Raw genomic sequence first — 16,609 nt, 5'->3', positions numbered from 1 at the left:
TCAGTCTCCTATTCCCTTCACTTTGTCGTCACCCCTTTGTTGAAAGAAGCAGAATAAGTTCAGAACGGTTCAGTTTCTGTTAATAAAGTATGGTAATGAAGCATGAAGTGTGTATGACTGGTGGCATTGTTCCTCTCTGTGTTCTGTCATGCAGAACTATAGGTGACTTGGAGGGTCTCCTATTGATTTCACATTGCAGGTAATTAAAGTCAGACCTTTTGGGAAAACACTTCTTTCTCTTTAAAACTTTAACACAAATGCTGACGCACTTGTCTGGAAAAGGGATGAACCAAACACTCCATCTGGGACTCTTCAGTCACTTGGCTATTGTTCACTCATTTGTTGGGTCACATGAGGCGCATTCCCACTGTAGGAACCTTTGGCAGTTTCTGTAATCTTTTCAGGAACTTTTTTTCCCACATTCGGACATACAGGAACTAGGGACCATGGCCCTCAGTCCCTGTAACTTGACTTGGACAACTTAACTTGACTTGGACAAAGACTTGAGGCTTTACTTGGGTCAAAAGACTTGAGACTTGATTTGTTAATGGTCCTCAAAGACTAGAGACTTGTCTTGGACTCGAACACAAAGACTTGAGACTTGACTTGGAGTTGGGTCAAAAGACTTGAGATTTGACTTGTTATTGGTCCTCAAAGACTTGAAACTCGACTTGAAATTCGGTCGAAAGACTTGAGACTTGTCTTGGACTCGAACGCAAAGACTTGAGACTTGTCTTGGACTCGAACACAAAGACTTGAGACTCGACTTGAAATTCGGTCGAAAGACTTGAGACTTGTCTTGGACTCGAACGCAAAGACTTGAGACTTGACTTGGACTCGAACACAAAGACTTGAGACTTGTCTTGGACTTTGGTCGAAAGACTTGAGACTTGACTGGTTATTGTCCTCAAAGACTTGAGACTTGTCTTGGACTCGAACACAAAGACTTGAGACTTGTCCTGGACTCGAACACAAAGACTTGAGACTTGTCTTGGACTCGAACACAAAGACTTGAGACTTAACTTGGAGTTGGGTCAAAAGACTTGAGACTTGACTTGTTATTGGTCCTCAAAGACTTGAGACTTGACTTGGACTCGAACACAAAGACTTGAGACTTGTCTTGGACTTGAAAAAAAATGACTTGTGAACATGTCTGTTCATTGCGACATCACCAGCAGCATTGCACTTATAGTAAACCTGCTAACAATCCACCTGACTGGAGGTCGGTTGCTGCTTTAATGCAAACACCAGGAGTCATCATGAAGTGTTTTCTCACACCAACTCCAGCTCTCATTTGTGGTGTTCTTCAAACTATTGTTCTTGTTTTTCCATTAAGTTAAATTACTTTAACTGAGAAACATCAATCTATTATCAATCAGTCACTATTCTATGAACCATTCCAGACAAACTGATGCATACAGCGACTCGATGCCCCATATCAGGTTTGGTTTAAATAAAGAAGACCTTTCCTTCCTCACCTCTGGTGAACACTCTCACACTGAACGAACATACCTTATTGGAGACTTCCGGCCGCAGCTGTGTGCACTTACAAATCTCTGCCTCCTTCTCCTTGTTATCCAGGCTTATTGGGGTGGCAATAATGGTATTTAGTGTGTTTGTTAGCCTTGGGGGTGAGTGTGAATAAGGAGTACTCTGGGGCAGATGGCATATGGTTTTAAATGACTAAATGAAAATACGTAAAGATCTTGGCATGAAAGCTGACAGTGGATTTAACGCGAGTTAACTAAGTGATGAGATTGGCAGACACACATTTAATACAGTTACACGCACTGACTGAGCAGGTCCACACACACACAAACACTGATATATACCTGTTTTTTTTTTAGACTTTCTCAGCCAGAAAGACTCTTAATTTGCATGCATGTAAGTTTAAAGTTCGGCTTTTTTAAACCTGGACCTTGTTTCTGGCACAAAATACGTTCATCTACTCACCGATAACAGTTTGGTGAAAGTCGGCGTCCTTCGGAAGATGTTTAGATCACTGGAGATCGGTGTATATCCATATAACGGGAGAGAACAGGGCAGAGACAAAACGGCCTCTAAATAAGGCATTATCTGTCTTTATTTCACCAATACTTTAAGACCAATGAATGAATGAACGCGTACTATTGCACTGTTAGCTCAGAGCTGCCGTGTTGTTGTTATCGGGGTGCTTATGGGAACCTCATCCCACGGCAGCTCTGAGATAACAGTGCAATAGTGGGAACGCAACCTGACCCCAAAGCGACCCGTACTGTACCGTTCTGAACTGACCCGTACCGATACGAAGTGACCCGAACCGCACTGACAGTGGAAACGAGGCTTTAGTTAGCAGTGTTCTGAGATGCTTGGGTCCCCTGAAGGTCCCGAGCGACAGATCTCATACTCATACTAGTTTTTTAATAAATGTGAAATCATTAAGGTACACTGTAGATTCAAAATGTTTGGGGTTATTTTTCCAGCTCTGAACTGAGATGCCAACAACATCAAACAGAGCAAACAAGACAACATAAGGTGTGTTGTTGTGTGGTTTCACTAAAAAGACTCCTGCTTCCAGTCTCATTGATTCCAGCTTCATCTACTTTAACTCGTGGTCCTGATGACAACAGACTGTCTGCCCAGGAAACCCTCCTTTCATCGTAAAAATGAAACTCCAGCTCCAAAAAAAGAAAAAAAGGCATTTCTGATGCAAAATTGTTTGGCTCTCGACAAACATACCCGTGCACGAATAGCGCAACGTGTCCTCGGTTTGCTCCCACAAACGCACACACTCGAACACACACAGTCGCACTCGGGATCAGTAGATGTTATCTAAGTGAGCAGTAAACAGACTCTTTAAAGCCGGTGGCCTCGGGGAGCCTCCCTCTGGTTTGTGGCTCCGTGGGTCCTGTCGCACTGCGTTAGCTGTGGCTGACATGAAAGCCTCTAATGGCTGCTATTTGTGCCTTTGGGGGGGAATGGAAATCTTAACATGAGAAGGACAGGAGATTCTGCTTAAATAAGTGTTATCACTGGGAGGATGTGTTTATGTGTGTAAGTGGGTATTTTTGGGGCACCGGCTTCTATCTGGGCCTCACTTTGCTGCATCTGCTCGTATGCGAGTGTTTGTGGACGGAAGCCAGGTTTGCTTGCATTAATTCTGTGTTTTTGAGTCAGTTTGACCTATATTCATCCACAAACACGTCCAAATTAACCAGATGTGAGTCTGAGATGAGTTTCTGCTCTAAGTGCATGTTTGCCCATTAAGCTTTTTGCTAATTAAACCTGAATACTTATGATTAGGTTAAGAGATATCGTATCATTTTTCAATAACAGTTAACTGCACCACGCATCATATTTTGATGCGATTACATGCCGTGTTTCACTTGTGTTGACGATGGCTACATTTGAAGTAATCAGGCTAATTCTAATAAGAATATTCGCCGTCTGATAGAATCTGACCCGACAATATTATCACATGAGAGAGAGTCACCGAAGTTGAGGGAGAAACGCACTCTTCACACACAAATAACACATTTTGAACCATTTTAGCTGTAAAAAAAAAACACAAGTTTATGAATATATTTAGAAGGTTATCACATTTCTGGTCGTTCAAGGTTTGTTTTTCATTTGGGAAACAGGATTAAAGTTGTCACTTGTACTCTGGAATCTAAGTGCAAAGTAATTACAAATTCTGCTTATTAGGCTTTGGTTTGAAACAGTGTTTTTTGACAGCGATATAAATGACATCTCCAAGGCAATCTAATTGATTTCTCTAATTTCTCTATCAGCCTTTAATTAGTTGACAAGAATAAACACTCTTCAATGAAAAAAACTGAAAAACATGTTTTTTCCTTATTTAAGGTGGAATTGATTTATTTGGCTCTAAATAACTCACATGGACAAAAAGTTTGTAAGGTGAGAGAACTATTTGAACAGTTAGCAATAAAGAAAGCTGAAAAAACACACACGCATTAGAAGGTACTGAGAAGAGCGTTGATGTGAAAACAAACTAGTTCTTGAATAATAACTGGATTACTTGGACAACAACAGAAATCCGCAGGTCAATCAGCTTGAACCTTTTGTCTGCTGGGAGCTGGGAGCTTCCACGCTAACACACTCAGGCTCTGCTTGGAATAAATAAGTGTGAACAACTGTTTACCTGTTCAGCTGCATGATGTTAAGCTTCAGCACAAAGTGGTTGTATGATTGTCGTGGCAAAACCAGTTTTTTTTTCTCAATCAATATCATGTTTTCCCAGCTTTTTTAGGATGCTGCAGGTTGAGGTTTTCCTTTACTTCAATATTATTGTGCATCCTGTAGTTTGCTGAAGAGATTATTATGCAGAAACTATACATCTTCTGGATGGAAATGCAACTATTGTTGTTGTTTTTAACTAGGGCTGGGCGAGTTAACTCGTTATTATCGCGTTAACTTGTTCATTTTAAACGCCGATAAATATTTTATCACGCATTAACGCAGTTTTTATTATTTATTTTATTATTGTAAAAGTCTGTTGCTCACAGGCTTTTATTTTGTAAAAGTCTGTTGCTGTCTGCTGCTGAACCGGAAAAGAAAGTAATCGGCGGATCCACCAAACATGGAGAAGGGTACGGAACTTTTATTCGGCCATTTTCATTTTAAAGTTCTTCCAGACGGTGGAGTCGACAGAACCAAAGTCATCTGTAAACTCTGCCAATATGCCGCCCATTGATTGGATGCGAGACTCCGGTTCTTTTCACAGATGTTTATTAACGCCACATCAACACCGTAGAACTAAATGTTCAAGTAGACAAAGTAAAAGACAACATTAGTTGTTGTAATCATTAATGAAATAGCATTCTTAGCATTGTCGCTGGTACCAATAAATAATCAAAGTAAGAGTAAAGCAGAGTCATTCCCCAGAGGCAATCTTCACGGTCAGAACTAGGATTCTTTAGCTTCCACTTCTCCTCTGCATCACATTCACACAGTTACAGCAAACACCACGAAGCGTGGAGTAATAAAATAAAGATAAACTAGCAGGTAACATCACCGCTACAGGTGCTCCTCGGTCTCTGTGTGAAGCTCACGGAGCTAACCGGCGCTACTTCCTGTTTTACTTGTTTCAACATAAAAGCACGTATTTCAAAATAAATTTAAAAAAAAAACTCCTGCATTTACAGCCAAGTTGAATTGTCTTCTCAGCGTAGTAGTTCCAGTCTAAAATATCACTTAAAGGCAAAACACACAACTGATAGCAGCAAGTCATTCAAGGAAACAGACAGTGGAGCGAGGCTTCTACATAAAAACTACAGAAAGATGCTGATGTTAAAAGTGTGTTTGCACAACAAATGTTATGGCACTTTCATTCATATGGCAGCACATTTAAAATAAAACTAAATGCTAAAAGCTATACATTACTTTTGAATTCATTTTTGGATTCTGCGTACAAATGCGATTAATCGCGATTAATCAGGGAAATCATGTGATTAATTAGATTAACATTTGAATCATTGCCCAGCCCTAATTTTAACATTTATTTAAGATTTCACCTGCGAATGAACACACCTGGACTTACTTGAGAGTATAGGGCTGTTGCAGGAAGTCTTTCAAAGCATGTAGTTTGAGCATTAGTGGTTAAATGCATTCATTTTTGGATGAGATCACATCATCTCATGCCCTCTTTGGCTGCACTTCTGGCTGCCTGCTGCTTCTTCGTTTCATCACGCCAGTTAAAACACACGTTTTGCAATAATAATTTTCCTTAAAATTTGAATGGAAACCCAGCTAATTGTTACACGTGTTGGTTGTTGAGCACATCCTCGTGTGCGTACGAATGTTTTAGTCATCCTTTCAAAATTCTTTCATCGCAGTAATGTTTAACTAGGTGAGCTGAGGGGCTTCTGCATGACTGGGTGCCCCCCTAAAAGCGCTACCATGTGCACAGATGCCTCATGCATGCACATATGTGTTTCTGTCCCACAGCCATGCTCTGTTTTTGTAATCCTCACACGACCCACACATTCAGCGGAGGAGCAGTGTTATGGTTTCATTATGTAAATTTATGTTCTGACGCAGAACATGTGTGTAATTATGTTTGTGTGCAGGGAAAAAAGACATGTTGTACTGCTTCTCTAAACTAGATCAGGGACACACAGACTTGCTTACTCCTGCGTGCCACTTTTGTCTCTTATCCCCCAATCGCACTTTTAAAATTGCAGATCTGATATTGAATATTGATACGACCCCCCCCCCCCCCTGCCTTTTGCATGTTTATAGCATTTTAATGAGATCACTTTGATTTCTTTTCATTTCTAATGAGATTGCCGAACAACAAGGGGGCAATAAAGGCTAATTATCCCAGTATTGATTAATTCATAACTGCTATTTTCATATCTGTGAGAAAAAAACGCGTTTTACGAGTTTTCACCCATCGCTGGAGGTTGTTTTTCCAAAAAAAAAAAGGGCACAGACAGACGAGGGGTTTTTCCCATTTTATTTCCCAGTTGATGTAAGTCTTGCCTAAAGATGCATAATCAAAGCTATATCATAACTTTCATTGCACTACACAGCTAGAACATGTTTATTGTGATGCTGGAAGGAAGCGGGAGTCAAAAGGTTTAAGTTCGGGAGAGTCCAAAACAATCATTTGCAATGAAAATGCTGGTGTTAGAGTAACATAAAGCATTCTTTGCACAACAAAACAAAGAGTGTGCAACAGTTCTAACAGACTGTGAATGCTAATGAATGCTGAAACGCTCTCTATTCAGACTTGGTGTCAGCAGATAGGCAGCCCAAGACTGAGAAGGATCAGAATGGGGTTATAAACCGGGCCTGAAACATCAACAATAATTTACAAGGGTTGCTTTGAAGAGTAGTGGTGGTTGCTGTTTGTCAGCTCAGCAAGTCAAGCTTGGTTTTTCCTCTGAGTAATTCTCAAAATCAGATAATTTTTTAACCTCAAGACCAACATAAACCAACGTTTTATTCTTATCGTGTAAGCGTTACAGACTAAGAATAGAAAATCTGACTTTATGGGATGTTTTCTCTGATTTTTTTTTTTTTTTTTCCTCTGAGTCCAACATTGGAAAGGGCGTTCCCATTTGTTACTGAATGCAGCTCGACGGCTGCAGAGTTTTCAGGAATTCAGACGGACTTACTGTCAGTTACAGAACTGCTGCATTGGCAGATTTGATCAGATTTGATGATGTAGCTACTGTGGGTCTGTGACAATAATTTGAACTGATTAAACACCATCTGCCCAAAGTTTGTAGCCTAAAAATGTCTCAAACAGCAGAACAGGGAAAAGTAAAGGAAACAGTGCCTTTGCAGAGAAATATCCCAACACTCTGCATCTCAATAAAGGAATGAAAGTGAATACTTTATTAAAGCTTAGTGTATACATTGCATCTAACACTGAGGTACCAGCATCATAACACTGATTTCTTATTAAAAGCTGGTAGATATTAAAATTTTACCAACTAGCTTGAATGCTGTCAACATCATCCTGTCACAAAGGCAAATTTATTCAATTATTTAGACAATTTTGCAGGTATAGACTGAAAAAGAAGAAAAACTGATTGGCATTAAGTCACATCACAAAGGTAGGGGAAATATGGTTGACACAAGGACGTAATTTCAGCCTAAAGTGCTTCAAATACAATATTATGATAATGGCATTATAAAAGCCGAGTGCTGCCACCTAGAAGAGTCAAGGTCATCATAATGGGGGGGCAGTTGTGTACATAACATACATGACTCCCAAGGTAGAATGTTCCCTCTGTCGCTGTGATATCAGCAGTATACTGTAGCCCTGGAAACTGACTGGTTAGTTCAGTAGATTAATAAACAGAATAGCATTGATGGGACTTCCCCCGTGGATTACAAACCCCACTGTGATGCACGGCTGGATGGCCACCATTTCACTCGATGTCTTCAAATAGCTGCTTTTAATTTACTTTGACCTTTTTTTTCCTGAGCTGAACATAGCAGTTTTTCTCTTCTTTTTTTACAAAAATTTATAGAAAAATAGTTTACTGAACACCCCCTATGACGGAAAAGATATTTGGAGTAGGTTTTCATCGGGGGCGAGCGCCCGGTGGCTGGGCCGGGCCTATACCCACAGGGTTCGGTTGGGCACAGCCCAAAGAGACGACACGGGTCCCCTTTCCGACGGGCTCACCACCCGTGTGAGGGGCCTAGGGGGGATCGGTGCAGTGTGAGTTGGGTCGCAGCCGAAGATGGAGACCTTGGCGGTCTGATCCTCGGCTACTGAAGCTGGCTCTTTGGACGTGGGACGTCACCTCTCTGTTGGGGAAGGAGCCTGAGCTGGTGCTGAGAGGTTCCGGCTAGATATAGTCGGACTCACCTCGACGCAAGGCTTGGGCTCCGGAACCAGTCTTTTTGAAAGGGGTTGGACTCTCTTCGACTCTTGAGGTGCCCTTGGTGAGAGGTGTAGAGCCGGCTGTGGGCATAGAGATAGAGTGAGAAGCTCGGTCTTCCAGGAGGAGCTCGGAGTAGAGCTCGAGAGGAGTCAGATGAGGTGGCTCGGGCATCTGGTTAGGATGCCTCCTGGATGCCTCCTGGACGCCTCCCTGGTGAGGTGTTCCGGGCCCGTCCCACTGGGACGAGACCCCGGGGAAGACCCAGGACACGTTGGAGAGACTACGTCTCTCGGCAGGCCTGGGAACGCCTCGGGGTCCCCCCGGAAGAGCTGGAGGAAGTGGCCGGGGACAGGGATGCCTGGGCTTCTCTGCTCAAGGTGCTGCCCCCGGAGAAGCGGTAGATAATGGATGGATGAATTGGATGGATGGATAATGGATCAATTGGATGAATGGATGGATGGATGGATGGATGGATGAATTGGATGGATGGATGGATGGATGGATGGATGGAGTTTACTGTATGTTAAAAGAAAAAAGGTTTGATTTGAACTTTAACCGGCTCTGGAAGCTTTTTGTCCAAATCCTGAGTGGATTTTCCATCGTTTGTACAGTTGATTGCTGCTTTAGTTCCAATACCTGAAGACTATAACGTAACTTTGCACTTTCACGCTAATTTACTGCAAAACCTCATTAAATCCTCATTCTTTAGCCTTCAAGCGTGGTTTCTGTCAGCAGAAGACAAAAAGAGAAAGATTTTTTACTCTTGTTATGATCTCTGATCTTACACACGAAAATCCTGGCAACTAAGAGGCAGACACAAAAAAAAAATGTATAGGGATTAAGTTATTTCCTGAATAAAGCAATCACATTCTCCCATTTCAAATACTTCAAAACAAATTAAAATGGTTGTGTGTCAAAGCATATGTCTAATTAGGGTGTTTATGCGCATGGATGTGTGTGTGTGTGTGTGTACTGCTCGAGGCCAACAGAGAAAGCTAATGTAGTGGAAAATGTGTCTTAGCTGGGCCATGAAATAATGATGAGACACTGTGACTTAATCATGTTGACACATGGAGCTTTCTATTCATCTACCCCTCACTCTCTCCTCTCATTCATAGAAAAGTGTAGCGTCTCCCTCTTTCCATCTCCCCTTCTGCTCTTTTCACTTCTCTGATAAACTGTGACAGTGTCTGTCTTGCATTAGTTTTTTCAATTCCCACTGAGCACTTAATTAGCATTGTTACGAACAAACTAGTCTTTGGTGTTGTTTATTGCCTGGTGAATTACAATATTTAGTATTTTATAACATTTAAACAAGAGTTTTAAACCATACATTTTAAAGCTTCACATTAAAAAATATGAGCATATCACAGTCAAAATTGAGCTGGCTTTAATTCACATAACATAATAAGCCACATATGATTTCCCTTTGAAACAAGGGTGCTAACTAGCCGCTAACGAAACCGCTAGCATATTTCAATAGCTTAATGCTAATCTGCCAAGTAACCCGTGTAGGAAAAACACATTTCCCAATTGTTTACGTTTAAAATTAAGTCACCACGCTGGGCAATGTATCAGAATTTAAGTGAGAAGTATTTTTAAGTTTAATGTAGCCTGCATGCTTCTTTTAATATCTGTTTTTTTTCCGTTTTATTGTCTTAGCTAAAGTCACTTCCGGTTTTCGTCAAGACCCAAAATCGATGGCAGCTAAACAAAATGTAAATCCTCATGACGGAGTGGAAGGAGTGAACGCAACAAGTAGTATGTTGTTAATAATAAAAACCAAAGCAGCTTCTGCAGGAAGGGTTTTCAAACAAAAAGATTCAAAAGTTATTGAAGCAGATGTGGTTTTAAAACACGTAATATCGCATAGAAAGCAATTAGAAATGAATATTCTAAAAGGGATTTTCATTCAATCAAACCCTATTACGGTTCTGTAGGTGGTAACAATGTGGGAATTGATTGGCACACTCCAGTAAAAGTTATTTACAGAGATGATTATCTGTTGAAGTATTTTTTTTTTAAACCAATGCAACATTATGAATCTTTTCAGGCCTTTTTTATTTGTACACGGATAGTTCTCTTAAGATGTCTGATGAAGTTGGTGAAGGCTTGTTTGCTGCTTCCGACACAACTTTTTAAGCGTTTTAAGCAAACTGAAGGACCTCATTAAAGCTCCCTGGTGGTTGCCGCTGGTAACCGCTGCTGTCAATAAATCAATCAAGGCTGAAATTCCATTGATCGCAACTACTACGCCTGCCAGCTTTTTGCACACGCTGACCTTACGTATACTGTTCTCTTTCTCTTTTTAGGTGGCTGTACATTTGAGGAGTCATATAGCAGCTGTGGGTACAGTGTGTCTCTAGGAACCAATGGATTTACCTGGGAACAAGTCAACTCCTGGGAAAAACCCACGATTGATCCTGCCCTTCCAACCGGTAGGTCTTTATATGTGTCCCTGTGTTCCAAGTTTAATCACTCATTATGACTATCTAGTAGTTGTAGTTGTGAACTGGTCGATCAGATGAAGTTGGACCTGGTCGCTTCCAGCTGTGTTTACGCTTCAATGGAAATGTCAAATGTATTTGTCAAACAATCAAAAACAAAACACCATGCTGATAACACAGCCTCCAAATTAGAAACTCATTGCTCATGAAAGGGAATCTACTGTGATAACAAGTTGAAAAAAAACCTTCCAATTGTTATAACTGCATGGACATGATTCTAAAATTACCTGTGGTTTGAATCTATGGACCATGTTTGTCTGCATTTGTCTGCAAAATAATCCCCAAAGGAGAAATAAGTGACTGTGAGTCACCAAGAGGATAGAAAAGAAGTAGAAAAAAAACTAGAATACATTCAATCAATGCTGCAGCTGCTGCTGTAAGATGGTGCTCCGCTTGCACTTTCTAGATCTAAAAAGCAGGGAGGCCAGAGCTTTATCCGTGACGCATGTCTTCAAAAGAAGGATGAGCAATATGTGACACTGTGAGGGTCTTCTCTTTATGTCAGCCCCTGCATAAAACAAACTCGAGGGCACTTTCTTTGAATGGATGAGATTGAGATTAATTTGTTTCATGATCCTGGAGAAGAGGATTGCAGTGAATCTAGTCTAATATAGTCTAGATAATGAAGCACAGAGGTGGAAGTTTCACACTGTGGGGCTTCAAGAGTGTGAAAATGTTTTGAGATAATATTAGTGAATCAAACGCAACATGAAAATACTGACTGAGAAGATGACTCCCAGTTATCATAATAACGATCCACTGCCAGAACCTTATCATTTCAACACTAGAAAAAGATTAAAAGTGCAGGTATGTCCACCGAGTTAAATAAAGTGGAAAGAGAAAATATATGAAAACAACTCTACACTAACTAGAGGAATGAAGTATGGCGGACATCTCTGCAGAAATGTGTATAAAACTGGTATCCTCCACTGCCTGCTGTGTAGACCATGCAGACCGAAGTGCAGACCGAGCAGTCCCCTGCTTCCGAGCAGCAAACACCGTAAAGGCCCATTTATGCCCTACGTTAACTACGGAAACGGACGCTTTCACCCGGTTCCGGGGGGCGTTTCATCCGTCAGTTTGTCCGTAGGTCAAGAGCTTAGCAATCCGGTGAGCTCCGGGCGAAACGGAGCAATACCAGAGGAATTCGTGGGGGCAGTAGAGAGTCAGGAGCGTGTTGGCTCCGGAAGTTATGGAGGAAGAAGAAGAACGAAGAGTAGGAGATTAAAACATTTTAAGATTTATAAATGCCAGGTAATGGAGGAGAGGATTTGTGAGATGGTCAGGGGGTATTTACATTTGTATGACTGCAACTTCCTCAACTGACGCCATGTTTCTCAAACCCGCGGCCGACAATGACTCAATATATACCGCCCTCTAGAGGATTTCTTACGGACGTGCGCAATACGGACGGAGGCATAAACAGAAGCTCCGGGAGCAACGTATGGACTGGACAGACGAATTTCGTCCGGTTCCGTAGGGCATAAATGGGCCTTAACAGTCGCGGCTGGCAGCTGGCGGCAGCACGCAGTGATACGAAGGGAGAGAAAATAGTGCTAAGCGATTGTGAGGTCTGACTTTTTCCTGGAGAACGATTTTGTGATGCAAATGTATTACTCTTTTGAACGCATATTGTTTTGAGAAGCAAAACGCTTTATTTTTGTGACCCCAGCCAACTAGCCGGACTACTTTCATTAACGCCAAAACGTGTCACGTTCATGGGGTTTTCCCCATGATTTTGGTTTTGTGTTTTTGTCATGTCTTAGTTTAAGTCCATGTTTAGTTAAGTTTTGCCATTTCCTTAACCAGGTCATTAGTTCACTCACGTCTTCATAGTCTTCAGCTGCACTCATTTACCAATCACCCAGTTCAGTATTTAGTTTCCAGGTTTCCCCTTTCATTTTGTGAATTCCTTCTCTGTTTTCACCTTCCATGCCTTGCTATGCCACGTCACGATTAAACACAGTTAAGTATTTTCTTGTCATGCCAAGTCTTTTTGTTTTCGTGCCACGGTTATATTCATGTTTCGATACCACAGCTTAGTTCTGTCATTGGCTCAGCCGCGCCTTTTGTTAACCGTGTTTTGTTACCCTCTGGAGTCCGCATCCGTGTCCTGCCACCCAAACCCCTAACGGTGCGTTCAGACCGGAATTTTTCGCGTGACGTGATTACATCCAAAGTCAATGCAATAGACGCGAATTCGAGCCGGCGGCGCGAATGAGGCGAATGACGCGAATTCTGCTGCGCGAATGACAAGACGCGAATTTGTGCGAGTTCAGAAAATCCAACTTTGGCGAAATATTCGCATCACGACAGCCTATCAACGTTGGTATTCTGGACGACAGTGACGTCATGCGGACGCGATGGTACTTATATCAGCCATGGTTGATGAGAGAATGAAATAGATAGCCCCTTGAGCTATTCGCTCGTTGTTTACTCGCGCGAGTAAATTCAACTACATCCGCGGCAAAACTTGCACGAGTAACGCGAGGCGAAAATTCGCACCGCGTCCGGTCTGAACGCACCGTAACAGACAGAAGGAATGACAAAAAAAAACACAAAACCAAAATCATGGGGAAAACCCCATGAACGTGACAAAACGAGGCTGGAACTTGGCTCACAGGACACAGGGGGGGGTAAGTCAATGTTAATGCACAATATTGCTAATATGGGATGTCACACAGCTTCATGTCAAAAGAGGCGAACTATCCCTTTAATTTAAAAGCAGAGGCAGAATCGGGGAGGTTAAAGGGTGAGAGGACAGGACAGAGACATCAACAAACAGACCCTTTTCTGTCTCTGTGTAATCTAAGCTCCTGTATAAGTTTGATAGGCAAACTCAGGCTCTCAACATTTTTTTGTGAACAGATTGAAAGGTTATTGTTAAAGCAGTTGAAATGCCCCCCTCTCCACAAGTGTTGTTAACTTTTTCTTTATATCTCTGCTTCCATCCATCTGAGTTGGCAGACTCGGTGGCGTGACGCGACCCCAGCTGGGTCCTTCTCCACTTGTCAAACGCCAAATGGCAATCAGACAGCCCGTCTATCCATCTCGTTCCTTCTCACAGTTCTGCCCTTTTGTTCTTGATATCTCGCCCACGGTCTCACTTTTATCCCACACAATCTCTTTCACACTTTGGCTCTTATACTTCTCTCCCCACTTTATGCCTATAGCTTGAGTCACCTCCTTCTCTTTTCTCAGTTTGAATGACACGACTGTTTTATCAGATGCGGTTTTGCCAAGCTCCATTAAAATGTTGGGATTTTATTCAAAAAGCCAGAGAGCATTTTCTCCATAAATCAGCTGTTTAAGATTCAACATATCTTGGCAGGAAACTGGCCTAGTTGGGACTGACTTGCTGGGGATATATACACAATGCAGAAAATGGATGCTTCTTTTGAATTTTTTCCTGATGTAGCAGCTTGAAATGTTAGTGTGAGCATATAATTGTGTCGGGGCATTTGCCTCACATGCTCACAGATAAGAGGTAAGCTGCAGTGCTGTCGTAAAGAGGAGAGCTAAAGGTACAAAAGAAGCTCCTCTGAGGCTTCTAGCAACTCTGGACAGTAGGTATCCATATTATTTTGTTTTTTTAAATCTGGTTGTGCACACTGAAGGAGACCTCTACAGATGTGTTTATCTCCCTCTTGGATGATATAAACTAGGGATGCACCGATCTGCTTTTTTCACCTCTGATACCGATATCTGAGGTTTAGTATCGACCGATACAGAAAACAGTGCAGAATTATGGTATAGGCCTCGGTATGCTTCTCCGTCGCTATCCGTCAATCCGACTCCGTGGTCACTAACCCTTTCGAAGTTCTCCGCCGGGATGTCGGATACGCAAGGCAGTTCACCTCCCGATCAGTAGGCGTCGCTACGTTAAACGACCCAATCTCGCGACGTCTATCGTGAAAGTGGTTGATTGATTGTTCACCTTCCGGCTCCGTTCCACTCCTCACAGTGAACGATGGCGACCGAGAGAGAAGGACTGTTGTTGGAGTTGGAGCTTGTTGATAATGAAATGCAAATAATTTTGACCAAATGTTGACCGGCACACAGTAAACTCTTTCAAAAATGGCGGTGTTGTTGTTCTGAGAGGAAGGAGCTAAACCGGAAAAGTGATTCCGGAAATGATGTCGTTAGCCGACCAATCACAACCCTTGCGGTCTCCGTCGTCTCGACGGATAGATAGGAATTTAGGCCGAGGCACGCAAGCGACGGAGAGCGTCTCCGGGAGGGTCTCCATTGCTCTCCGTAGACGACCATAAATCAGCCTAAACAAACGCTAAGTTTCATTGTGTGTAAAAGACCGGGATCATTCTTTTGTACAAGGCAACATCAGACTTGACTTAAACATTTCTTTCCTTTTTTAAAAAAACAAAACAATAAATAAACAGATATAAATGTACTGAATTACTTATTTATTTAATAATTCTGCACCAGTAAAACAATCTTAACCATAAAAATATGGTTCAGTTGGTGCAATTAGGGATTCAAACTCCAATGTGAAACAAAATATTAGAAAAAAAACAATAGCTTTATGAGCTTGGTTGGTAGACTTTTTAAAACAAATAGCAATCAGTTCTTTATATAGTTTAGTGCAAATGGGAATTAAACATCCATTTAAAAGCATCTAAACAAAACAATAGCTTCTCCAACTTGGTAAAAACAAAGTCCCAATTTAACAAGTTTTTTTCACCAATAAAGGGGGCAGAATGGGAGCTTGGATGAAGAGAAAATAAATAAAATTAATAATTAAAAAAAAAAAATCGGCCCATATGGATCATTGTCACCGATACCCAATCTCGAATTTTCTTCGATATCGGTACCGATATCCGTTCCAAAAATCAGATCGGTGCATCCCAAATATAAACTCATTTTTCACCAGTTAAGGCATTAACATTAACACAGTGGTACAGCATGTCTGAGAAAGAGAAGCAAAACACAGCGGAAAAAAAGATGAAAAAACAAAAACGTGGCAAGAAGCAACCATAAAAGATGCAAACTGACCACAAAGTGATATAGAAAGACATCACAGTGGCACAAAATGACCAAAAAAAGAGATGCATAGAGAGATATGCCGAGACACGCAGGGAGCAGAGATGCAAAAAGACCCCAAATTAAGACAGAAAAGAGCAGAAAGAGATTATTTTTAAGGTAAATACATCAAACATGCAATAACTAACACACCAAACATGAGGAGATGGAGGGTGAATAAAGACAATAACCACAAATTGGACTGGATTGTGGTTATTTTGTCTCTCGGGGTGTCTGGTTGGACGTATCGGGGCCTTTTTACAGGTGTAGATTTGTTTCATATTCAGTCATTTAAGGGCCCCCGTGGGTGCAATTGAAAAATCTTGAAGCAGATGGGTGAAAAAAAATGTGCTGTTACAGACTCTCTGTATTTTACTCCTGCTTCTTTTCTCTCTGTGCTCATATTGAATCCAACTTCTCCTTTCTCCATCATGAATTATCTCTCAGCCATGTCAATTACAGCTCCCATACATCATCATCATCATCATCATCTCTCCATCTTAATTCTTCTCCCGTCATTGTCTCTGATCTGTCAGCCGCAGCCTCCGCTCGCAACACTAAGATCTCGCACCGAAGATCTGATACGACTGAACGGGCTCGAACGCCACTCCGTCTCGCTCTCAGTGCGCACGCCGCCGCCTGTCAGTTATCTGTCTCATCTATTGATGCTGGGTGGTGGTTGTCAGGGCTGATAGCCATCATGGCCTATGAGCCCTC

At 41.8% G+C, this 16,609-nt stretch overlaps 1 protein-coding gene across 10 annotated transcripts in view; it reads left to right on the top strand.

Moving 5' to 3' along the window:
* Positions 1-16,609, top strand: part of ptprt (protein tyrosine phosphatase receptor type T) — a 427,933-nt gene that overhangs the window by 60,678 nt on the left and 350,646 nt on the right. For all 10 annotated transcript variants that reach the window (XM_075460193.1, XM_075460191.1, XM_075460192.1 and 7 more), the window contains exon 2: positions 10,658-10,783. In XM_075460193.1, coding sequence (XP_075316308.1) covers positions 10,658-10,783 — 126 coding nt within the window. The remainder of the gene's footprint in view (positions 1-10,657; positions 10,784-16,609) is intronic.

The sequence above is a fragment of the Odontesthes bonariensis genome, chromosome 3 (genome assembly GCF_027942865.1).
Source record: "Odontesthes bonariensis isolate fOdoBon6 chromosome 3, fOdoBon6.hap1, whole genome shotgun sequence".
NCBI lineage: Eukaryota > Metazoa > Chordata > Actinopteri > Atheriniformes > Atherinopsidae > Odontesthes > Odontesthes bonariensis.
Note: the sequence above shows the minus strand (reverse complement) of the source record. Positions and strands in the feature narration are given on the sequence as shown.